The 26,013-nt window shown below is 43.5% G+C and overlaps 1 protein-coding gene across 3 annotated transcripts in view; it reads right to left on the bottom strand.

The window, feature by feature from the left end:
• PRKCH (protein kinase C eta) overlaps positions 1 to 26,013 on the bottom strand; it is a 231,207-nt gene that overhangs the window by 12,853 nt on the left and 192,341 nt on the right. For all 3 annotated transcript variants that reach the window (XM_006054431.4, XM_044924894.2, XM_025295408.3), the window contains exons 11-12: positions 10,803 to 10,941; positions 9,953 to 10,141 (exon numbers count right to left, since the gene is read on the bottom strand). In XM_006054431.4, coding sequence (XP_006054493.1) covers positions 9,953 to 10,141; positions 10,803 to 10,941 — 328 coding nt within the window. The remainder of the gene's footprint in view (positions 1 to 9,952; positions 10,142 to 10,802; positions 10,942 to 26,013) is intronic.

Consider the following 26,013-nt stretch of genomic DNA (forward strand, 5'->3'; position numbering starts at 1 on the left):
TGTAATAACCTATAACAAAAGAATATGGAAAATAATATATATATTATATACATATACATATATATGAGTCATTTTGCTGTACACCTAAAACTAACACAGCATTGTAACTCAACTATACTTCAATTTAAAAAAAGCATAAGAACAAAATTTTAATTAAAAAAAAAAAGGCTCCTGGGAAAACAGAAATACAGCTCTCTCCAAAATAAAAAGCTAACACAACCCCATGTACAATTAAGCACTTAATAATCTTGATGATGTTGGTGGATGTTCAAAGAGAGGATGAAGAGAATGACAGCTCTCGGCGTGCTGTGAAATTACTACTCATAATTTAACAATACTAATAACTTCTGCATTGTGCCTACCACTTTGAAAATGCTTTCATGGTGCTACCCCATTTGAAGTGGGTACCAGAGGTGTTATCATCACTGCATAAAGGAATAAAGACTGGGTAGCAGTGGCAAGTCGAAGAAGGTGATGGCACCCCACTCCAGTACTCTTGCCTGGAAAATCCCAGGCAAGACGGAGGAGCCTGGTGGGATGCAGTCCATGGGGTCGCACAGAGTCGGACACGACTGAAGCGATTTAGCAGCAGCAGTGGCAAGTAGAGGTCTTGCGACCCTCAGACTAGTGTGTGTTCTTTCCATTCTATTATGTGAGGTTGCTTCCCCTGCCAATCAGCGATTTAGACAAACTGTTTTTAATACATCCTCCATCTCTGAAATTCTGTGTTTAAGTTTCTAATGGTCACCAAGCTCCATGACAAATGATTACAATCCAGAAGAGCATGCATGACTTCCTGACAGTTTGGGGATTATGACACCCAGTGGAGTCAACATTAGGAACTCTTTTTTTTTTTTAATATACTTGATTTACAATGTTATATTAGTTTCTGGAATCAAGATTGCAGGAAGAAATATCAATAACCTCAGATATGCAGATGACACCACCCTTATGGCAGAAAGTGAAGAGGAACTAAAAAGCCTCTTGATGAACGTGAAAGTGGAGAGTGAAAAAGTTGGCTTAAAGCTCAACATTCAGAAAACGAAAATCATGGCATCTGGTCCCATCACTTCATGGGAAATAGATGGGGGAAACAGTGGAAACAGTGTCAGACTTTATTTTTTGGGCTCCAAAATCACTGCAGATGGTGACTGCAGCCATGAAATTAAAAGACACTTACTCCTTGGAAGGAAACTTATGACCAACCTAGACAGCATATTCAAAAGCAGAGACATTACTTTGCCAACAAAGGTCCATCTAGTCAAGGCTATGGTTTTTCCAGTGGTCATGTATGTATGTGAGAGTTGGACTGTGAAGAAGGCTGAGCGCCGAAGAATTGATGCTTTTGAACTGTGGTGTTGGAGAAGACTCTTGAGAGTCCCTTGGACTGTAAGGCGATTCAACCAGTCCATTCTGAAGGAGATCAGCCCTGGGATTTCTTTGGAAGGAATGATGCTGAAGCTGAAACTCCAGTACTTTGGCCACCTGATGTGAAGAGTTGACTCATTGGAAAGACTCTGATGCTGGGAGAGATTGGGGGCAGGAGGAGAAGGGGACGACAGAGGATGAGATGGCTGGATGGCATCACTGACTCAATGGACGTGAGTCTGAGTGAACTCCGGGAGTTGGTGATGGACAGGGAGGCCTGGCGTGCTGCGATTCATGGGGTCGCAAAGAGTCGGACACGACTGAGCAACTGAACTAACTATTAGTTTCAGGTGTACATCACAGTGATTAAAATGTTTATAGATTCTATTCCATTTATAGTTATTATAAAATATTGGCTATATTCCCTGTGGTTGTACAATATATTCTTGTAGCTTATATGTATTTTATACACTGTAGCTTGAACCTCTTAATCCCCTCCCCTTGTCTCACCACCTCCCCTCTTCCCTCTCCCGCTGGTAACCACTAGTTTGTTCTCTATGTCTGTGAGTCTGCTGCTTTTTTGTTATATTCGCTAGTCTGTTGTATTTTTTAGATTCCACATATAACTTATTTCCCTAAGCATGAAAAGGTTCATAACATTAGGAACTTTTGAAGTCAGTAAGCCCCCCAGAATCACAGATGGTTACAAAATCCTTGGAAAAGGCCTGAAGTCCATATTTTTAAAGGAAGCAGGGTATCTTACCTTGATCTGGAATTGCAAAACAAAATGAAAGTTCATTCAGAGTCCTTAAAAATGTCTCAACCTACCTAGCTCCTAACAGATGCATTTCCCAAGCCGTCGGTTTTCTGGCCGAGGACTAGCACTGAACCTAGCTAGCACTACTCGGAAGTCACTGTGAGCCTCAGAGTCTGAGGAAAGCACACTGCAAAAGCACTGGCCTATTTCACAAGTCAAACTAGCAGACAGGCTTCAGAGGGAGATGTTTACACAACCCGCAGCCATTCTTTCTCAACCTCCTCACCGGATCCTCTTCCACTGTCACCCCTTCAACACTGGTGTCCCCGGGCCCCCTCCTTTTACTCTTCACCCTGTCCCCTAGTCCACGTCTGCTCCCCTGCCACCTCTCTCCTGAGCTCCAGGCCCACGGGGCCAACTGCAAGGAACAGACCACTTTCCGAATGTCTCCTGCACCCCTCAGAGGTCCCATGTCCTAAACTCATCTTTCCCAGCCCTCACCCTCACCTAACGCACCAACGGTAGAACTGGTGACTGTACTCCTTTGAACACACATGCTCCGCTCCCCTCTGAGTACTTGCACAAGTTAGCTCCTCTGTCTAGAATACCCTTCCCCTACCACCCGCCCTGCCCCATCTACCCTGCTGAACCTTTGTTTGTTTCTCAACGCCCAGCTGAGACGCTGCTTCCTCTGCCTTGTCCTTATGTCACTTCCCTGTCCTTGACCCCAGAGAGAGCTTTGATCATTCCTCCTTGGCAGCGAGCTAAGTATCCACTTACGTGTTCTCATTCCTATGAGGCTGTGAGCAACAGAAGATGCTGTGTCTTTTCAGCTTTGCTTCCCAGCACTTCGCACAAGGCCAAGCCAAGGGAAGGCATCTGACAAGTATTTGCCAGGTGGAATGAGACAGGGGTCCTAATTCCCTCATGTATCAGTTTCTCCTATGGTCATAGGCTCATCTCAGGTCAATAGAGAAAGACTCAAATGCACAGTCTTTAAATAACACTCACATTCTTATCATAAACGTTATATCTTACTTTATGGAAAGTTAGATGGTTGACGGATTCATGCTCTGTGAGTATTAAGTACATGGCACCCTGGAAGCTTCCTCCAGTGGCTCATGTTTCTAGGACAGTTGGAAAGAATCATATCAGGGAGTTATTTGGGTGCTAAACATGTGGGGCTCTAAAGGCAAAGGATGCTTATTAATGAAAAGGAGAATAAAAATGGGGAGTGGCCAGGTATAGGCTAGCTCAGAACCCTGGACTGGGAGTCAGAAAAAACTGGATTCTGATCCCAGGGTATTTCCCCCTCAAGTGGTATAATATATAGAACACAATATTTACCTTCTTGGCCATTTTTAAGTGTATAGTTGAGTGGGATTAAGTATATTCACATTGTTGTACAACCATCACCACCATCCATCTATAGCACTTTTTTCATTTTCCCAAGCTGAAATTTCTCATCTCTTAAACTCTAACTCCCTACCAACCCCTCTGCCAGCCCCTGGCAACCACCATTTTGCTCTTGTCTCTATGAATTTGGCTACTCTAGGGTTCTCATGTAAGTGGAGGTCCCTTTGTATTTGGTTCATTTCATTTAACATAATGCATTCAAAGTTCATCCATGTTGTAACAAGCGTCAAAATTTCCTTCCTTGCTAAGGGTGACTAATCCATTGTATGCATGTAACATATTTTGTTTATCCATTCACCCGTTGATGGACACTTGGGTTGCTTCCACTTTTTGCTATTGTTCAGTTGCTCAGTCATGTCCAACTCTTTGTGACCCCATGGACACAGCACACCAGGCTTCCCTGTCCTTCACCATCTCCTAGAATTTGCTCAAACTCATGTCCATTGAGTCAGTGATACCCTCCAACCATCTCATCCTCTCTCGCCCTCTTCTCCTCTTGCCCTCAATCTTTCCCAGCATTAGGTCTTGTTCAGTGAGTTGGCACTTTGCATCAGGTGGCCCAAGTATTGGAGCTTCAGCTTCAGCATCAGTCCTTCCAATGAATATTCAGGGTTGATTTCCTTTAGGATTGACTGGTTTGATCTCCTTGCTATCCAATGGACTCTCAAGAGTCTTCTCCAACACCACAGTTCAAAAGCATCAATTCTTTGACACAGCCTTTTTATAGTCCAACTCTCACATCCATACATGACTACTGGAAAAACCATAGCTTTGACTATATGGATCTTTGTCAGTAAACTGATGTCTCTGCTTTTTACTATGTTGCCTAGGTTTGTCATAGTTTTTCTTCCAAGGAGCAAGCATCTTTTAATTTCATGGTTTCAATCACCATCTTACAGTAATTTTAGAGCCCAAGAAAATAAAATCTGTAACTATTTCCACTTTCTCCCCATCTGTTTGCCATGAAGTCATGGGACCAGATGCCATGATCTCTGTCTTAGTTTTAAGCCAGCCTTTTCACTCTCCTCTTTCATTTTCATCAAAGGCTCTTTAGATCCTCTTCACTTTCTGCCATAAGGGTGGTGTCATCTGCGTATTTGAGGTTAATGATATTTCTCCCTGCAATCTTGATTCCAGCTTGTGTTTCATCCAGCCCAGCATTTCACGTGATGTACTCTGCATATATGTTAAATAAGCAGGGTGACAATATACAGCCTTGGCGTACTCCTTTCTCAATTTTGAACCAGTCTGTTGTTTCATGTCCAATTCTGTTATTTCTTGACCTACATACAGATTTCTCAGGAGGCAGGTAAGGTGGTCTGGTGTTCCTATCTCTTTTAAGAGTTTTCTGGTTTGTTGTGATCCACACAATCAAAGACTTTAGCCTAGTCAATGAGGCAGAAGTAATTTTTTTGGAATTCCCATGCTTTTTCTATGATCCAGCAGTGGATGTTGGCAATTTGATCTCTGGTTCCTCTGCCTTTTCTAAACCCAGCTTGTACAACTGGAATTTCTTGGTTCATGTACTATTGAAGCCCAGCTTGAAGGATTTTGAGAATAATCTTGCTAGCATGTGAAATGAGCGTGATTCTACCTTTTAGATTTTGTGAATAATGATGTGAACACTGATATACAAATATGTTCAAGCCCTTGCTTTCAGTTCTTTGGGATATACACCCAGAAATGGAATTGCTAGGTTATATGGTACGTCTAAGTTTGATTTTCTGAGAAACTGCCTGCCATACCACTTTCCACAGTGCCCGCACAATTTTACATTCCCGTGAGAGCTACACAAGGGTTCTAATTTGTTTGGTTGTTTTAAGTAATGTGCTGAATGGCCTTTGGTGAGTCACAATTTCTCTGGACCCCAAGTTTCCTCATCTATTAAATGAGGGAATTGGAATGGATAATCTTTTAGGTTTCTTCTAGGAAAAACAAAAAACAAAAAAACCCCACTATATTGGTCTAATTAAATCAAGTTGCAATTAGAACCAGAAAGCAGTTTGAATGGTTTGTGAGGTATGACTTGCTACCTTAAACCCTCTTCCTAATACAATAAGTAGAATCATACTTTTTCAGAGAAAAGGGCAAAGAGCCTAAAAATGCACCCTGCTCTCACTGATGACATTGGCATCTGCTTCCTGAGCATCCAGTCTGTGCTCAGCACTGTTCCAAGTATCCCCTCGCGTCATCTCTGATCCCGAGAGTACAGATGAGGAAAACCGAGGCATGGCAAAATCACACTGTGTGCCCAAGTTCCCACAGCCAGCAGGTGAAAGAGCCGACATCTGCCCTCGGACAGCTCTGCTCTGCAGGCCGGCTCCTCACCACCAGGCGCTGACACTTCTTCCCTCCTGGGTGCTTCTCCCCACGTCTTGAGAGCTCTTCACTGTTTTCTTCCTTTTCTTTGATCACACTTCTGTTTAAATATCTCAGCCCTCTGCCAAGAACAGCTGAATTTCCTCAGCTACAGCATTTAAGCCTTTTATTTTTAGGCCTGAGGGCTGAAATGTACAAAGCTGTCTCCGAAATCCTCTCGGTTAATATGTTTTAGTAATTTTCTCTGACATCTTTTCCAGTGTTTTTCAGAAAATTGCTCTTAAGGTACACTCCTTGAGGGAGGAAGAAACAGAATGCTTACCATGTCCCTGCGTGGCTTACATGTACCAATTCACTGAATCTGGGGAGGAACCCTGTGACATGGATTTTATTACTTCAATTTACAGATCTTTTGAACAAGGACATAGATTCAGAGAGGTGTGTTAGCTTGCCAAGGTCACTCAGCCAGAGTGTAACACAGCTGGGAGATAAGCCTGCCATGGACTGAAACCCGAGCTTCTTCGTACAGGAAGATGCCCAACAGAGAACAGAGAGAGCCACTTAACAGAGAACACAGAGAGTCACTTAAGAAAGTCAGTGCTCAGCCAGTGACACAGCATCATCCACTGAGCTGCTGGCATTAGAAAGGGCCCAAAATAAAGGGAAGCGAAGAGGTTCACAGCTTCCCAGAAGGGAGTCTGCAGGGAGAGGGAACAACTCAGTCCCCACTGAAGAGCAAATTCTTGTGAGGCACCAGAGGCTGTTTTCTCCCAGAACAAAGATTGTGGAGGCAGGATGCTCCTAGATAACATATAACTAGATAACTAGTTACTAGGTAACTAGATAACTGCTGCTGCTGCTAAGTCGCTTCAGTCGTGTCCAACTCTGTGCGACCCCATAGATGGCAGCCCACCAGGCTCCCCCGTCCCTGGGATTCTCCAGGCAAGAACACTGGAGTGGGTTGCCATTTCCTTCTTCAATGCATGAAAGTGAAAAGTGAAATTGAAGTCGCTCGGTCGTGTCCGACTCCCAGCAACCCCATGGACTGCAGCCCATCAAGCTCCTCCGTCCATGGGATTTTCCAGGCAAGAGTACTGGAGTGGGGTGCCATTGCCTTTACCAGCAATGTTTCTATATATATCAAAGATATAAAGTAATTGAGGGAGGGATAAATCAGGGATTAACATACACACATTACATATATAAAATAAACAACAAGGACCTACTGTATAGCACAGGGAGCTCTACTCAATACTCTCTAGTAACCTATATGGGAAAAGGATCTGAAAAATAATGAACATATATATAATAGATTCACTTTGCTGTACACTTGAAACACAACATTATAAATCAACTATACACTAATAAAACTTAAAAAAAAGTAATTGGATCTATCTGGTTAAATATAAATCATCTTAATAGTTCCATGTGAATCTTAACCTTGCTTAGTAGCTACTCTAGTTTTTATAGGGATTGGGTTAAAAGGGGTGAAACCTGTGTCTCAGATTTAGTAGGGAAGAATTCTCTTAAGAGGATTCTAAATGCTAAAAAGAGGTTGAGGACTTCTAAAAAAAATTAAGAGGAGCAGATGTGGGTGATGGTCAACTCAAATGCTGATATGGCCTCTAAAGATTTCTCCCAGACCTGGATAAGTGTTTATCAGAGAAAGACTGAACTGGACTATTAATCCTAAAATAGGGAACATTAAAGTTTCTTGAGGCACAGACTGACTTTTGTTTCCTACCCTTCATGGTACCAAGCACAATAACTTTTATACACTGAGGCCAACAATGCATATTTCCTTATGGCATGAACTATCATTTACATTTGAATTATATAACTCTGGGGTCTTTCTTTTAAATAGTAAAAAAGCTAAATCAGCTATGGTAATTGGACTAAATATGTGCATCATGAAAAACCATTTGTACTGTGATGGTGGTCACTGCAGGCCACAGGGGATTAGCACGCCTTGGGAGTCAGAAGGACCCAACTCTAGACCATAGGATTGGGAGAGTAATAACTCAGAAGTAAGCCCAACTCTGCAGCACAAATTGTTGTGTTATCATAGATTAGGTCATCATAGGTAGCTGGGACCAGCTGAGGTGAGCACATTTCCCTTCCAAGGGTGGAGAAATTTTAGGCATAAATCTATAAAGACAAGCCCTTCTCCCTGATTTTTTATTAATGAAATTATAAAAGCCACATTCTCCTTAGTCTAAATTTTCTACTAAATATACAAATAAATTTTTCTTATGAAAACAGGGTAGACAGAAGACATTTGGTAGAATCCCAAAGTACTTCACTTTTATTTCTATGTGCAATTAAAGCTTCTTCCATATCAGGAGAGCACTGGTGCCTGAACTTGAGAATCAAGTTACAAATTATGATTTATTGGGGCAATATTTGCCTGAGAAGGATTTCTGTGATCATTTCCTGAGAAGTGGAGACTTCTCAGGAACAATTATGCCATCGGCCCCAGGACAGAGTGATCTGTAAACAACATGTCCTTAAAATGACACTAATTATATGACTGGAGATTTCCAGAGAGAGAAGTCTCTCACCAACAAAGCTAGTATTTCCTGAATTTAGTTTTTTTGTCTCCAATCACAGGAAGTGATATGATTTGAGCAAAGTAATTTTTATCCCATAGATATCCCCCAGAGAGAATGGATTATTCTGATTTTCCCCTATTTGAAGAATATTCATCTTTATTCTCCCTGTGCATATATTGGGAAATAATAACCTGATTTCCTAATAGGGTATTGACCCAAATTACGTTATTCATGTTAACTTTTTTTTATAACTTTATATTTTACTGGTATATTCAGGGTCTACAGGATATATGAGACTGTAAGGACAACAGGTGATGTCATAACCTGGTAATAAACAATACTAAAAAGTTAGTTATCATTCTGTACATTAAACAGGTCCTAGAATCAGAAGGTTATTGGCACATGGCAGGGCCCCTGATCAAAGCCCTGGAAGAATTTCTCTTTCTTGTTGGTTGTTCCTTCTTAATTTTTTTCTGGTTTTCTTCATCTATTTCTTTTTAAAGCTTTTTATTTTATATTGGAGCACAACTGATTAACAATGTTGTGATAGTTTTAGGTGGACAGCAAAGGGATTCAGCTGTCCATATAGATGTATCCATTCTCCCCCAAACTCCCTTCCCATCCAGGCTGCCACATAACATTTAACAGAGTTCCCTGTGTTACACAGTAGGATCTTGTTGGTTTATCCATTGTGTATATTACCTGTTACTTTCTTATTTTCAACATAAAAGCATCAAATCCACATTTCTTCCACACTGGAAAATAAGGCTTCCATCATATTGCCTTAAATGCACAAAAGAAAGACCTCTTCTACACGATATTCCACCCTGCACCTAAATTGTGGGCCTGGCACCTGACTTGTACAAGGACAACATGGAAGGAAATGAGATCTTGCCCAAGTCTGAAAAACCTCTCTTCTCTCCCAGCACTACTGGAAAGGCCCCTTCATCCTGCTCCTTGGATGTTGTCAACAGAAACACAATCAGTACAGAAACAACTGGCAGTGCCATTTACATGACCCAACAGCCTCATACGTCCCGACTGGATGAAACAGGAGCATCACTTCACCTACACTGAAGCCACAAATGGTAGAAATACTTGATATCTGGCCAACAACACTATGAACGGCTATTACGTGTGCTCAGTTGCTCAGTCATGTCAGACTCTTTGCAACTGTAGCCCACCAGGATCCTCTGTCCATGGGATTCTCCTGGCAAGAATACTGGATTGGGTTGCCATTTCCTCCTCCAGGGGATCTTCTTGACTCAGGGATCAAACCCACATCTCTTGTGTCTCCTGCATGGGCAGGTAGATTCTTTACCACTAGCGTCACCTGGGCAGTTGGTTCCAAAATAACTATTGCATAAGAGGACAAAAAAGCCTGAGAAAACTCTGGTTCTTTGATTCTATAGATTAAAACACACATTTCAGCTAGAGCTGGTAGGTAGCATCAACAAACAAACAAACTTCAAACCCAAACAGCACGCATAGCAAGCTGGTTTGCAATAGCTGGAAAGCTGGCTGAGTATGTCACACTTACAGATTTCAGGATCCCTGTGGCATCTTCATGCAGCCATGTAGGGTAGACCACTTCATCGTTCAGTATGGCCTCAAAGAGGTCATCTTCGTTCTCTGCCTCGAAGGGTGCGTGGCCACACAGCATCTCGTAGAGCAGCACGCCCATAGCCCACCAGTCCACTGCAGGCCCATAGAGCATCTCCTGGAGGATCTGTGCAAAGGGGTGATGTGAGAGGAGCTCTGTGCATCTGATGAACAAAGGCACCCTTAATGACTACAGAAAATGAAGGATTAGAAGCTGAAGTAAAGCAAGGGAATTTCCTGCACTCCATGTATGTTTTAGTCCATCTCTAGACTGGGGTCTATTTTCCTGGTGTCAAATCAGAGGCCTTCTCATTCCAGTGGTCAAACATCTATGGTCTACTTAGGCCAAAGTAATAGTATACGCAGATCCAAACCAGAAAGCGCTGTGGGACTACATCTGTGGAGGAGGAGGAGATGGGCTCACTCACTCATATGGGGGCAATTCAAGAGCTTGTGGTTATTTCTACCAAACGGGGCCAGGATCAAAGCTCTGCGTAGAGACAAAGAAGAAAATTACATGGGACAGGTGTAGAGTGCACTTTGTCCTCATTCAGGAGCAAACCCTGAAGCCACTGCAAAGTTTACAAAACTCTTTTGGACTTGAATTTGTACTGGGAGGAACTGAAGACATTTTCAGCCATCATTCACCCAAGGAGCCGGAGAGGAGTCTGGAGGTGTCAGCTTTCAACACTGCCCACAAGCTGCAGCGTCTGCTTGGCCTTGCCTTTCCGATGGGGCTGCTGGGGAACCTGGATTCCCAAAGCTGCTTAAGCAATGAGCACACTCACCTCCGGAGCAATGTAGTCGGGCGTGCCACAGAAGGTGGCCGTGGTAACCCCGTTGCAGATCCCCTCCTTGCACATCCCGAAATCTGCCAGTTTGCAGTGGCCCTCATGGTCCAACAGTACATTGTCCAGTTTCAGATCTCTGCAAGAAACACAGAGCAGCAAATATGGTGGGGCAGCTGGGCCCCAAACCATCTACCTGGCTGAGCTGGGTCATGAGATGGGGGTCACACAGCCAGGAGAGCTTTCTGTACCCACACTTCAAAGGGGAGACACTTCTTTGTGTTATCTGGATAAGAGCGGATATAAGATATCCACTCTCAAAATCTGCCTCGTGGTCCTGGATGATGGTTCCATCTGAATGGGCTAACCACGTATCAAAACACAGGCTACCCATTAAAAAGTGACAACGTGACTGCCAGGCTTCCCACTGACCACCTATCCAGGAGACATCTACCCACCCTACACCCTGTTCTGTGGCATCTATCTCTGCCCACTGGCCTTCGCTCGGTGAAGTCCTGGAGCATGTGGCCACTGCGCAGCACACACTGTGATAGGCATCAAGAGCAAGACGATCCTTCTCCCTAAGGAACCCACTGTGTGTTTGGGAGACAGATATTCACTGGACTGTCAGCTCCACGGAGGAGGCATCAGATGCATCTGGGTCACACTGTGCCTAGCACAGTGCATGCAATAAATCTTTGCTCAAAGTATATACACATAGATGAGTGTGTGTGTGTGTAGATACATAAATATGTGTGTGTACGTACACACATATATTGGGGGAAAGAGGAAAGGAGAGTGATGGGGGAGGGAGACAGAACCAACTGTTGTGTAATACAAGTGGCATGAGAGAAGTAGGAACCATGTGCTGTGAGGGAAAAACAAGACGGAACAATTCATTCCTATTAGTGGCAGGACAGAGGTCTGTTCCACAGTAGAGGCAGAAATTGAGCTGGGCCTTACAGCATGAGTCAGTCTTCTAGGTGGGGAAGCGGTATGAGACAGTCACTGTGGGCAGGTGGACAGGGCCCGCGCACAGAGCAAGAGCAGAGATGCAGGTGGGCTCAGGAACCCCATGTGGCATAGGAGGACTGACATGAAAACACTGAGGCCATCAAAATGCCAGGGCTAGAAAGCAGAGTTAAGTCCATACTGCGAAGGGCCCTGCATACCACATGAAGGAATTCTGATGCTTAGATATTAGGCAAATGTGACCCACTGAAGCTAAGTTTTCCAGCTGATGAGAAAAGATCAGCTAGAGGGAAGCTGAGAGAGTCCAGGGAAGAGATGTTAAGACCTGAACTAGGACAGTGACGGATGGAATGGCAAGTAGGGATCAGTCAGCTGTGCTTTAGTGAAAACACGATCAGGATTAAGGCCTGATGACCACTTAGAGATGGATGAGGAGAAGCAGCAGCAGAACTGATGGCTCCTGGGTTTCTACCTTAGATTCAGTGGGTTAGTGAGGACATTAATGACCGGGGAAAAGCAAAACAGGAGTGAGAACAGGGTTTGTTTGGGTATAGCCCAGATACATAGAAACCTCAGATATTAAGGTGAGTGCAGGACAAAGGCACTCACCCTCCCTTCCCTAACCTGGAGCAGAATCCAATCAAGGGAAGTGAGTTTCCAGCAGCAGAACTGCTTGGTGAAAGGTATGGATGGAGGTAGGAACATGGGTCAAATGTCAATAAAACTGTCTGCAAATGAAAGGCAGTGCTCCTAAACACCCCCTCCCTGACATAGGCTTCTGGCACCGTCTCCCATTGCCACACATACCAGGCATCATAACAGAGGGAAGCTGGCACCACAGCAAGCTGGGAAAGAGTCCCACACACCTACATCCCATCATAGGCCTCTCAGTCTAGCCTTGGGGGAGGATCGGGGGAGCAGCCCTGCCTACAGGGCGACAACCTCCATCCTTTGATCCTTGAAGGAAAGATTGCTCAGAGGCAAAGACACTGGCTTAGCAGTGAAGGAGGCTGCCCAGCCAGCAGGGATGCTAGACAACCACCCTGACCTGGAGCTCTGCAGTCAACTGCCGGGGGGAAGCTGCAGTAGCCGCAGCCTCCTGGGGCTGTGCTATGCGGAATGATGGTGGCCCCTCACTGGGCCTCTCCACAGTGGGGGCTACTGACTGCTGCTCTGGGCCTTCGCATCCCCAGGGGGCTGTGTCAGGGCATTCATGGCTCTGTTTTCCCATGTCTTCCCATCTCTGCTCTGACAATAAAGGCCTGTTGGGCTGCTCGGCCCAAGTGGAGAGGCTGGTCTCTGTCCAGCTCGGGATCACATTGCCACTCGGGGGAGGCGGGTGATGACAGAACTGGCAAGACCGGTTTCCACACTGGGCCCTGCGAGTTGATGCGGCCGGACCACGTGGGACCTGCAGACAGGGGTCACTGGAAGCCACCCAGGAAGGAGCACCAAGTCCCATTTTCCAGGAATCCACGGATAAGCAAGATGAGAGCAGCAGCACTTTCTCAGGCCAGCCTCCACTCTGAGCTCATGCTCCAGGCGTCTCCCGGGAGACAGGCGGAGATATGCTAGGTGCCTGTGCAGCCACTTCAGCAATGCGAGGCTCCTCCACCTCTAAACCAGACTCAGCCCCGGCCCCCCAGTCAGCCTCCTGCCCCTTTCCTGGGCAGAGTCCCACTTCCCACACAAGCTTTCAGTAGGCTCTGCTCTGTGGAAACCGTGTCCTCCTCCACTGCCCTCTCAACACACAGACAGTATGAGCAAGATTTATTAGTCCACATGAAGGCAGGATCCCAGAAGAACAGGTGTGTGTATTGTCGGGGGGCAGGAAGGATTCTGGTTACAGCCACCGTCAAGAGTATGGTCTCAGTCGTTCTTCTAAAAGTGGTTTCAGACTCAAGGCCCTGTTAGCGCCTGGTTGTCTGGCTCCTCTGGGGACTCATCAGTCCAAACACTGTCATGTCTAATCTCTGCCAGCCACTTCTCATCTGCAGCTCTAGGAGGGATCAAGGCCTTAGGGGATCTGAGCCTCGGGGCTGGCTTTATCAGCACCATGTTCCAGCCCAGCAGCCCACATCTGTGTGGTCCTACACTCAGAGACCTCTGACTCTCACACTGCCAGAAAGGGTCCTGAAGCCACTGTGCCTGCTGAGAGCTTGGAAAGGATCTCCTTGGGTAGAAGAAGCAAGTGCTAACAGAAACTTACAATGGTCTAAAGAGCCGACCTGAGATTGCTCAAGAGAGCTTGTGACTAACGTCCCAGCTAAGAGGTTTGACTGCTTATTACTCAGCAACTGTCACAGGTATCAGGACTTGCTCGGGGAGGGAAAAGTGCTTTGTCATCAGTTTCATATGCTGCCCATCACAATGTCCTCTGCACAGGGAAGTCTTGGGACACGGCCCCATTGCTCAGGACAAGGAACTGAGCGGCCCTAGGGATGTGACTTGGCCTGGTCATAGGATGCCCCAGGGCAGAGAGGCCAGTTCTACACCTCAGTCCTGATTTTGCAGTCTCCTTTTAGGCATTTTCAGAACTGGACCAGCCTTGAGGGAAATGCTATTGCTGATTTCATACCAAGTACTACCTAAGACCCTGATGCTGGGAAAGATTGAAGGCAGGAGGAGAAGGGGATGACAGAGGATGCTATGGTTGGATGTCATCACTGACTCAATGGACATGAGTTTGAGTAAGCTCCAGGAGTTCGTGATGGACAGGGAAGCCTGGTGTGCTACAGTCCATGGGGTGGCAAAGAGTCGGACACGACTGAGCAACTGAACTGAACTACCTAACAGGATAAAACTCTCAACCAGAAATAATAAGGGGGTTTGATTAAGAGCATAAGATAACCTGAGGATTCAGTTCTTCCCTCAGCCCAAATGTCTCAAACCTCCACTGTGAGGTCTGTGCTGATGTCCCCGGATAGTCAGCTCTGCCCCCAGAGCACCCAGGTCACAGCTCTATGACCGACAACTTTCACTGCATTCTGTCCATACACCTGTCTCACCCGTTGGCTGGGGCTGAGCCTTATTGCTCCCTAGCCTCAGTGCACGCCTGGCACAAGATGCTGACCAAATAGATAAACAGAGGCATTTTGGATGGGTCACAGTGAGTTGCACCAGCCAATTCAGAGCCTATTTTATTTTGGGGGAAAGGAATGAAGTTCCATAAACTTCACTGGGACCCTTGTGCCAAAGTAATTAAACCTACAAAAATCCAAGTGCTTTTCCTCTTGGAGAGAGATGCCAGGGGTGAAAGAAAGAGCCCCGAAATATAATAAATTCAAATTCTTTGCTTTAGTGGAGCTGGGGAAAAGACACCACTTTAGGAGGGGCAAGCAGAGAGGACCCAAGCATAATCCTTTCCCCTTGCTCACACGCATATGAAAGAGGAGAACATGAGCCATTTGTGGCTATTGTCAGCTTCTACTCTAAGGGTGAATAGCTATCTTCACTTAACCAAAAACCCAAAGCAAAAAAAAAAAAAAAAGTCACTCTTTGACTCCTGAATTGAATATGAAATAGGCAGAGAAGTCAGTTTTTGGCTTTGGACTTCCTCAGCCTCCCCAGCCAACATGTAAGTCAGCAGCCGAAGTTAACAAGGCTCCACAATGAAGATTACAAGTTCATACAGGGCACAGGCTCAGATCCTAAAACACCAAATACACAATTATGGCCTCATCATTCATTAGCTTATTGAACAGTGGTATTTAATAGCTCTACCTTTGTTATGCAAGCACAGAAGGGTAGAAAGAGTTATTTTATCCTCCCTGATGGTCTGAAAGGTACATTGTTCTTGCTGGGGTAATAAGGGTTACTTAAAATGCCCACAGTGGTTTCAGAGAGGATTCTGAAGTGGTTGAAAACAAAGGAAATTCAGAAATTATATTTGTTTTGTTTCCACCATAAGCTATTCTGAGAGTCATAAAACAGAATGACAGGAGTCTTATTGCTTAGATCTCTGGACTCAGTTATTCTTCCAAAAGAAATAAAGAGCAGTGAGTTGAGACTGGCTCCTTGAACAACAATACATTGAGGCTATAAGAGGCTATTCAGAAGCTATTTTTAATGTATCTTAAAAAATTTTATCATGGAACATTTCAAACTTATATGAAAGTATGGTGAATAACATAACAACTCCTGTAGTGATCACACAGCAAAAACAGCTATCAATGCCCAATCGTGTTTCAACTGTCCTTCTACTCCCGTCTTGACCCATCTTTTTTGTCCGATCTGGAAGCAAATCCAAAATATGAAATCGTCTCATCTATCCATATTTTAACATCTAAATCTAAAAGACTATTTTTTAGATAAAGTACAACTTTGCTATTAGTTATCCTAAAATATACAGTCAATATACTATTTTAAGTATACTGCTTTTTGTCTGTTTGCTCATTTGGGGGTGTGTGTGTGTGTGTCTAGATGATGATGATAACAAAACAACAATAACAACGATTAGTGTCAGTAGCAGTAACATACACTGAATGTTCACTAAATGCTAAGTGCTTCATCCACATTCTTATTTTACCTTCAAAACAACCCTATGAAGTAAGGTCTACATCAACATCATTTAGTGATCCAGGGATCAAGTCAGGATTTGAATTCAGTTCTGCTCACCCCCCTCTAAGTCCCGGGCTCCAAACCCACCACAGTAGGCACCCTCTCTTCCATCAGCACCACTGCGTCACTGGCTAATTCTAGTAGGCGGTTTCCTGAGAGAACTTCATCAGCTGAAATAAGAACCATCTGAAAATCAACAAATATCCTGAGACTGATTTGCCAAATAATGTGTCACATTTTTGTGACACATTATTAAATGCATAATCAAAATGCTAGAAAAATAAATTTTTTGTTTGGTTCTTAACTTTTGTGTGGAGGAGTTGATTGGATTTCACACAATCCTTGAAGGTACAGGAGTAGGGGAACACACAGCAAATCTCTTTCTAGTTGTCAAATACTATGACGATAACTCTAAGGATAACTTTTCTAAGGAAGAAAAGCTGACATGTAGGCAAGAGTTAAGGGGTGGCATTTGCCAAGAAAGTGAATTTGGATTATGATCTTAGTCTCAAAACAAAACCATTTAGGGTTAGTTTGTGTTTTAAATATCTGGGTTTATATAAACTTGACAGTTTTTTGAAGCAGGGCCAATTGTATTAAATTGGTAAAAGAATTCTACAATGTCACTGAAAAAGCAAAAGCCTAAAATGTGGTTTTATCACGTTATAGTAATGCCATTTATGTGCTATCTAACAGAAGACATTCAGTCATTTGTTCATCCAACAAATCTCTGGGTACCATCCATTAGCCAGGCAATATGCAAGGGGCTCAGAAGATTAAAGGAGACAGGAAAGAGCAGGAGCCTCATACAGCAGGGTCCAGTGAGGATTTCAGTCTTTGGTCCAAGAGGGGAAAAAAAGAAAAAAAAAAAAAACACCATTGAAAGGTCTTACACAGGAGAAGGATGGCATTAATCTGATTTTACAACAAGCCCCTCCAGCTACAAGGAAAACAGGTCAGAGGGGAAGAGACAGAACATGAAGAGACCAGTGGGGAAGCTACTAAAGTATTCAGAAAAGAATTGATGGTGGTCTGGACCCAGGTAGGGCAGTAATGTAAAGAGAATTAGACAAATGGAGAACCACCAGGGGAAGAAAGTAATAGGATTTAGTAATGGAAAGATGTAGAAGGTAAAAAAAGAAGAACGTATGAGCATGTTCTGGCTCAAAGAATTTACTTTGGACATACTGTGTTTTTTAGACATCTGAGTAGACATGTTTAATGGGCAGCTGAATATACACTGCTAGAGCTTAGATGAAAGGCCAGGCCAGGGATAGAAAATGATGAGTCATTAGTTGGGTGTGGATGAGTTCACCTGGGGAGAGAGAATGGAATGGAAAGGCAAAGGCTTGGGATGAAGCTTTGCAAAGAGCATCCTGAGTATAACATCCCCGGTCATTTTCACACTCAGACCACAAACACTTTGTTGTTCAGTCACTCAGTCGTGTTCGACTCTTTGCGACCCCATGGACTACAGCACGCCAGGTTTCCGAGGCCTTCACTATCCCCCTGAGCTTGCTCAAACTCATGTCCATTGAGTTAATGATGCCATTCAACCATCTCATCTTCTCTCGCCTCCTTCTGCTCCCTTCCTCAATCTTTTCCAGCATCAGGATCTTTTCCAGTGAGATAAATTATAGTCAGAGTGGGTAGCACAACTGAGTACCAGGAAGGAAAGATCCAACTCTTTTGCTTCCAATGAACCATATGTAGTCCTGTTAAGATTTAAAAGGCTTACAAAATGTTACCTTTTCACATTCAAAACCATGTCTTGAATTCTTTCTAGGTTAAACTCTCAACCTCTGCTACATAAAGGGATCCTTTGGGGAGTGTAGATTTAGGTCTTTTACTTTACAAAAATGTTTGTTGTTGTATTGCGCATAACAGAGCAAATTTTGGAAGCAAGCTAAATTATTTATTAAGAGGGGAACAGCTAAATAAATTATGGTATATCCATGACAGAATTTTATGAAGGCTATTAAAATTGTATGAGATATAATGAAGGACAAACAAACCAGGGAAATGTTAATGACAGAAATTTTGTCTTTTGAAAATGATTTCTTTTGTGATTATACAAGTACTATTTTCATTATCTTAAATTCCATCATTCCTGAAAAAAATTATGGAGAAAACAAGAACAGGTTTATAGTCATAGAATCTTTTCTTAATGCTACACTAACAAATGTTATGAAGTAACTTACTTTTCTCACTTAATGAACTTTTGGACATATTTCTATATCTTGTAGATCTGCCTCATTCTTTGTAATGGTTACATAAAATTCCATTATAAAGATGTTCCATAATTTAATTAGGTCCTTCTCCATAAATGTGTAGATTTTTTTCTAATTGCTTGCATCTTTAAGCACATTACTCCATGTGTCCATGGAGTAACGAACATTATTTGCACTCTTTTGGAGGGTTACATTTTTAGAAGTAGAAATGCTGTGTTAAAGTGTACAAATGTTTAAAATTTAAACAGAGTTGAGTAACTGCCCTCTAAAAAGCTGGCACCAATTTATACTCCCACCAATAGTGTACAAGAGCATCCATTTACCTTCCTTATTCAAGTTAGATGTAATCACCCTTCTATCCTTGCCAATTTGCTAGGGGAAAATGATCTCACCATATTACCTTCATTTCTTGATTACTGAGATTAAACTTTAAAAAAAAAAATCTATATGGTTAATGGCCATTTGTATTTCTTCTGTCTATTGCCTATTCACAAGTTTTACCTGTTTTAAAATTTGAGTTAGTTTTTGGATTATATTGTAGAGATTCATTACACATAATGGACAGCAGTAATTTGTTATATTGGTTGCAAATATTATTGTTCAACTTGTTTTGTTTATGATAACTTTCATATTTTTATATAATCAAATCTATCAATCTTTTTATAGCTGCTGGGTTTCATGACTTATTTACAGGATGATACAATTCTAAATGAAAAAGCAGAACACAAAATTGTACTTTCAATATTCTCTTAATTATGTTACAACTGTTGGAGAGGGAAGGAAGAAAGACAGGAAGGAGAAGGGAGAGTTGGGAAAAGCTAAAAGATTACATGTCTAGGTGATATGTTCATGAGTGATTTTTTTCTTTTTTGTACTTTCTAAATTTTTTGTAGGAATTACGTATTAATTTGATAACCAGGAAAAAGTCATAAGATATGTATTTATATATTTTGGTTTTAGTCCTTTTCTTTAGTCTCTCTACTCTTTCAGGCTATAATTCCCAAGGAAGATGTGTAGGGAAAGTGATCTACTGGTAGGAGTGGAAACGATTTATTCTGGAAACCAGGTTGCTAGGGCATGTTGAAAAAAATCGCCTTACTTCCTTAGGGAATGTGATCATTTGTGTACTCAGAATTCTGACCTGTTGTAATAAGCTCATTTTTTTTAACCAATGAAATTATTTAAAGTGTCTCACATGTATGAAATTATCATGAATGGCATTGATATTTTCAAATGCTCCATGATATGTCCCTAAAGTCTTAACGAACTTAAAGATGCAAATGAGGCCCCTGCGAAATGAAGCAACGTTCTGAATTATTAAATGAGGTCCCCATGCCATTTGTCCTCATAAAGTGACATTTTAGCTGGTGTTTGTGAGGCTGATCTATTGCAACACTGGCTTAAGAACTAATATATGAAGCATGAACATTCATCATTATGAGAGTGAATGTAAAATAACTTATTTTCTAGTGAATGAAAAACAGTAAAACAATTTCCAACCCAGAAAATGTTAGAAGCTCCTCTGTGGCTCTTTTCCCCTACCTTTTCATATTTCTTCCCAACAGCTACTTGAGGTGGGAAATGATCATAAAAAATGACTCTGTGGCAAGGCTGGCTATTATACCCCCTTTAAAACAGAGCCAGAGACTCACAAACGAACCCCCGCAGACCAGGTGCTGGGCTCCATCCAGCTCTGCTGTTTGGGGCACTTGATACACAGGCAGCTTGTTTCCACCATCACCCCTGTGTACACACAGGGCCAACTTGAGCAAAGGGACTGAGAAATCTCCCCCTGCCTTGTCTGATGGTAGGGAAAAAAAAGAAGCACAAAGAAAATATTCGTGGACTCTCTGGACAAATGCAAGAGGCAATGAGTTTGGCTAATGTCCACCCTGTGCGGATCACACACCTCCTGAGGACCATCAAATGAATGAGCCATCAAACTGGCAGTTGAGGCTTCCACATTTTTTTTTTTTCATTCCACTTTCCCCTATACTTCCAGGAGGGTTGAAATTCCCTGGCTGAAGCAGCACAAATTTATTTAGGAGCTCCTTACAGTACTTTTATTTTATAGTTGCCAAGAAAAAACTCTCACCAATCCTTCTTGTCAAAACACTTCCTACGAGATGCCTGGCAGCATCCCTTGGGAGAGCAGGAGGCAGAGCGGAGGGCTTGGGACAAAGACACCAAGGAGATGACAGCCCCTTGGTGGCCAGGGACCTTTTGGCCATTGGGCCTAGCTCCAACAGAGAAAAGATGCTGGGTACAACGTCAGACCTGGACTTGATGACTCAGGAGAAACAAAGTGATCAATAAGCTGAATCCTCCTTTAACTACACAGGCCCCCCACTGCAGACAGCCAAGTGCAACTGACCCATGGAAAACCACCTGCCAGGGCAGCTTGGTTTCCCAACCACAGAAATACAACAAGGAAATACAGGTTCTCCAGCTGCAAGATCACCAACAGCATCAGCAAGTCATGGGATTCTGAGAGCCTGCAAACTGGGGTCAGTGTAGGCAGGCAGAAGCTCCTCACTGGCTGGCTTCTTGCAAGGCATGTGCACAAAGATGAGGATGGAAAGATTTCCAATAAGGAGGAATCAGAACACAGCTCCTTCCTAAGCAGGAGGAGTCTAAGGACAACTGGGGCAGCTGTGGACTGGATGGGGATGACCAGTCCAACATACCAGGGTTATGTTGGACACACAGCACCAATACCAACCAACAGGTTCATAGAGTGCAGCTCTGTTAACATTACAGGGCACATGGCACTAGGAAATGCCAGCTGTGGTTGCTGCCATCATTGCTGGAGACAATGGGGACAGTGTAAATAAGGGACAATGAGAATCCTAACCTGTCCAGCTGTGGCTACCAGCTCCCTCAAAGGAAACCCAGGGCTCTTCTGACTAATGGGACTAGATCCTGTCACTGAGGCAGTTCCCTGAAGAGAGTCCACTGAGAAGAGATAGCAATGTCCCTCCTTTGCCAGGGTTACTACCTGTGGTGAACAAGTAGCAAGAGTTTTTGCAGTGGATGCTGAAGGAACATGTGGCCTTGCAGAATATGTCAAGGGGACATGGGTACTACTGGGAGGGGGTGATGAGGAATAGTTTATGGCAGGAAGGAGTAGAGTTTATAGCCCCAACCCAGGAAGGGATATGCTTGGCAAATGGCTAAACACAAATCTTTGCCAGCATTAGTAATACCTTACACAATAGCAATTTCAGAGGGGAGAGGCAGGGAAGGGAGATGGAGGGAGACCATGGCTGACTTGAAGCGGAACTTTCAGCCACACCTATAGGTCTCATCCAGTTATCTGCTCTCCCCATCGGAGAAGAAACCTGAGCCATCTAAAGGAAAGTCTCTGAAAAGCCCAAGGACACCTGGAGTTCAGAGCCACTCCCAGGTCCTAAGAATTCAATAGAAACCTCACATCTTAGTTATGGCTTATACTCGGTACTGCTTTGTCTTCTAATTCTGTTTTGCACAAAATGTCTTGCTTTCCCCAATCAGATTACAAACTCCAAGAGTAGGCCTGGAATATTCCACAGGTCATTTCCAGACTACTGATCACAAGCTGGGTGCAGGGCAGCAACACACATCTGAGTTCTTTCCAAGAAGGAACTTTACTGGTTTCCTCCTAATGCTATGCATATCAGAGCAAAATGTGCAAAGCATCAAAATTTCCCCTAAGACATTCCCTTTGGAAGAAGTCATTGCTACTTCCTCCACACCTACCCTATCTGTTCCCAGGACTTAGTCTTGAAACCAAAGAGCCCATGTTTTTCAAGAAACCATTTACATTGTTCACTTTGAAATACATGAGCACTTATATGTGGAGATGTTGTCCAAAGACTCCCCAATTTTATGTAGCTGAGCGCCGAAGAATTGATGCTTTTGAACTGTGGTGTTGGAGAAGGCTCTTGAGAGTCCCTTGGACTGCAAGGAGATCCAACCAGTCCATTCTGAAGGAGATCAGCCCTGGGTGTTCTTTGGAAGGAATGATGCTAAAGCTGAAACTCCAGTACTTTGGCCACCTGATGCGAAGAGTTGACTCATTGGAAAAGACTGATGCTGGGAGGGGTTGGGGGCAGGAGGAGAAGGGGACGACAGAGGATGAGATGGCTGGATGGCATCACTGACTCAATGGACGTGAGTCTGAGTGAACTCTGGGAGTTGGTGATGGACAGGGAGGCCTGGCGTGCTACAGTTCATGGGGTCACAAAGAGTCGGACACGACTGAGCGACTGAACTGAACTGAACTGAATATTCTTTTTAACTGAACAAACTCCAGAAGATAGTGAATGACAGGGAAGCTGGCATGCTGGAGTCCATGGGGTCACAAAAAGTCAGACACAACAACAATTCTTCTTATTAATCTGTTAAATGCATAAGTGAGAACCATGATAATGTCCTATGATCTTAAAAATCAACAGAATTCACAAATCAGGAGGAAAAGTATTTTTAGCTTGTGCATCTTAGTTTTGCTTTGGAAAGTATCACCTAACTTGCAAGCAAAAGCAGCAGATGAACACAACTTTTGAGAGGAGATTAACATTCTTCTTGCCTCAATGCTGGACTAATCTTGATCCAATAAATATAGGCTATTTCAGTTTGGTCATTTTCCCAGCACCTCAGTTTCTCTGTTAAAACATTGTTAAGGTCACAAGGTGATCAATCTTAGTCTAAACAGACCCTAACCTTGGATTTCACTTCATAAATAACCCATGCCACAGCATTATACATGCCTCTATGTATATTTAAAAAGCAATCTAAAGATCTATTGCAAATGTAAAGTCTCATGCAACAATAACTATTTTCTGAAAGTGAAAGTCGCTCAGTCAAGCCCAACTCTTTGTGACCCCATGGACTATACAGTCCATGGAAGTCTCCAGGCCAGAATACTGGAGTGAGTAGCCTATCCCTTCTCCAGTGGATCTTCCTGACCCAGGAATCAAACGGGGTCTCCTGCATTGCTGCCAACTCTTTACCAACTGAGTTATTTCTAATCCTCCTGTGGGGTATATTTGACATTTCCTAGGAAATCATAGTCCATGCTGATGATTTGGTAACAATCCAGAGTGACCATTTCTGGAGACAGAGCAAACCAGGACTTGTGGCCAAGAATGACAGACAGACAGAGACCAAGCGCGAGTTCTCAACTATGCCCTTAGGAGCAACAGAGCCCCGGTTTACCTCTCTCAGTCTGCTTCCTTCCCCTCCCCAGGTAGCCTTGGGGAGGTCATTCAACCAACTTTTGCCTGCCTGTTTCCAAGAGGTAGCGTAATGTGTGGTTAAGGGACTCTGGAGCCAGGCACCCTGGACTGGGGTCTTGGCCCTGTTCTCTACCAGCGGTGTCATCTTGGGCCAGTTACTTAACCACCATGTTTATTTCCTTATTGTGAAATGCAGATAACAGCAGTTCCCGCCTTATGGGAATTATGAGTTTTTAATATGCATTGCTTAAAACAGTGCCCACAATGCATTGAAGTGCTATGGTAGCATTAGTTATTATTTCCCCATCAACCAAAAACCCAGATAACAGATCACAGCATGGCCTATTACTTCAGATTTTTATGGGAATCAAAAACAAGAGTATACACAGACATTTTAAATTCTAAGTAACTACTGTAAGCTTCTGAGTTTGGGGCAGGGAAGCCTATTACATTATTAAGGGGCACACCTGGCTTATAAATGGCTCTGCGGGAAAAGACCAAGAAGTCAAAGCAGGGTGCCTTGAGGGGCCCCCGCCCGGCGGCAACAACCAGCAAGATGTCTCAAGAACTGGCACAGCCTCATCATCCAACACTTTCGTGTCCTTTGCACATCTTTGCTGAGACCACATTCTGAAGGACTAAGATGCTCTGTTCAGCATCAGCAGCCCCACCCAGCACAGCAGGAAAAGATTGGTTTAAGTTCATCTGCCAGCCAGTTCGCTATAGGTACAGTACCGTACCATTTTTTAAAAATACATGTTTCAATGCTATTCTCAAATCATCCCACCCTCGCCTTCTCCCACAGAGTCAAAAGTCTGTTCTTTACATCTGTGTCTCTTTTGCTGTCTCACATATAGGGTCATCGTTACCATCTTTCTAAATTCCATATATATGTGTTAATATACTGTATTGGTGTTTTTCTTTCTGGCTTACTTCACTCTGTATAATAGGCTCCAGTTTCATCCACCTCATAAGAAGTGATTCAAATGTGTTCTTTTTAATAGCTGAGTAATATTCCATTGTGTATATGTACCACAGCTTTTTTATCCATTCATCTGCTGATGGACATCTAGGTTGCTTCCATGTCCTGGCTATTATAAACAGTGCTGCGATGACCACTGGGGTACATGTGTCTCTTTCAATTCTGGTTTCCTCGGTGTGTATGCCCAGCAGTGGGATTGCTGGGTTGTATGGGAATTCTATTTCCAGTTTTTTTTCCTTTAAAAACTATACCATTCTTATAAGCAGTATGTACATGCATGTGTACTTAGTTAAGTCCAACTTTTTGCAACCCTATGGATTGCAGACCATCAGGCTCCTCTGTCCATGGGATTCTGCAAGCAAAAATACTGGAGTGGGTTGCCACTTCCTCCTCCAGGGGATCTCCCCCACCCAGGGATTGAACCCAAGTCTCCTGTGTCTCCTGCATTGACAGGTAGATTCTTTACCACTGTGCTACCTGAGAAACTCTTTAATCAGTATAAGCTGGAGGAGAAGAAAGTCACTAAATTCTACTGTTGCTATCAATAACATCACCGTGAAAGTGTTAGTCACTCAGTCACGTTCGACTCTTTGAGACCCCATGGACTGTAGCCAGCCAGGATCCTCTGTCCATGGAATTCTCCAGGCAAGAATACTGGAGTGGTAGCCATTCCCTTCTCTAGGGATCAAACCCAGGTCTCCTGCATTGCAGGCAGATTCTTTACCGTCTGAGCCACCAGGTAAGCCCCACCATCACTGTGGCTGGGGACATTTATTCCCTTTCTGGAGAACTGACATGAAATCCACACCTCACAATACAATCAAATAAAACTCCTCCTCATCTACTACCCTTTCCCTGCCTCATTATTTGGGACATACACCCAATCATGGAGAGGGGCCTCATACATTCAATGAAGTGATAAAACCCAGACATCACAAGGCCACTTTTGGGAGATGTTGCTACTAACTGTTCACTGTTTGAACAACAGGATGATAAATGAAGGTATCTTTTCAGTGTATCCAAGTCTCTTTTTTTGTCACGTGTTTTCACAAATAAGTAGTCAACTCCAAGTACCATGCTTACACTGAAGCATTTCTATCAAGGCCACTGCACTGGTGTTCACCTTCCTTTAACCACAAAGGTCACAGGTATTCAAGGGAAGGGGCGGGCAGAGAGTACAAGTTGCAAAATCTTGCTGTTTTTTTATGGTTCTTGTTTTCCCAACGATATGTGACCTCCAAGAAGGTGCC

Source organism: Bubalus bubalis, chromosome 11 (assembly GCF_019923935.1).
Source record: "Bubalus bubalis isolate 160015118507 breed Murrah chromosome 11, NDDB_SH_1, whole genome shotgun sequence".
NCBI classification, from domain to species: domain Eukaryota; kingdom Metazoa; phylum Chordata; class Mammalia; order Artiodactyla; family Bovidae; genus Bubalus; species Bubalus bubalis.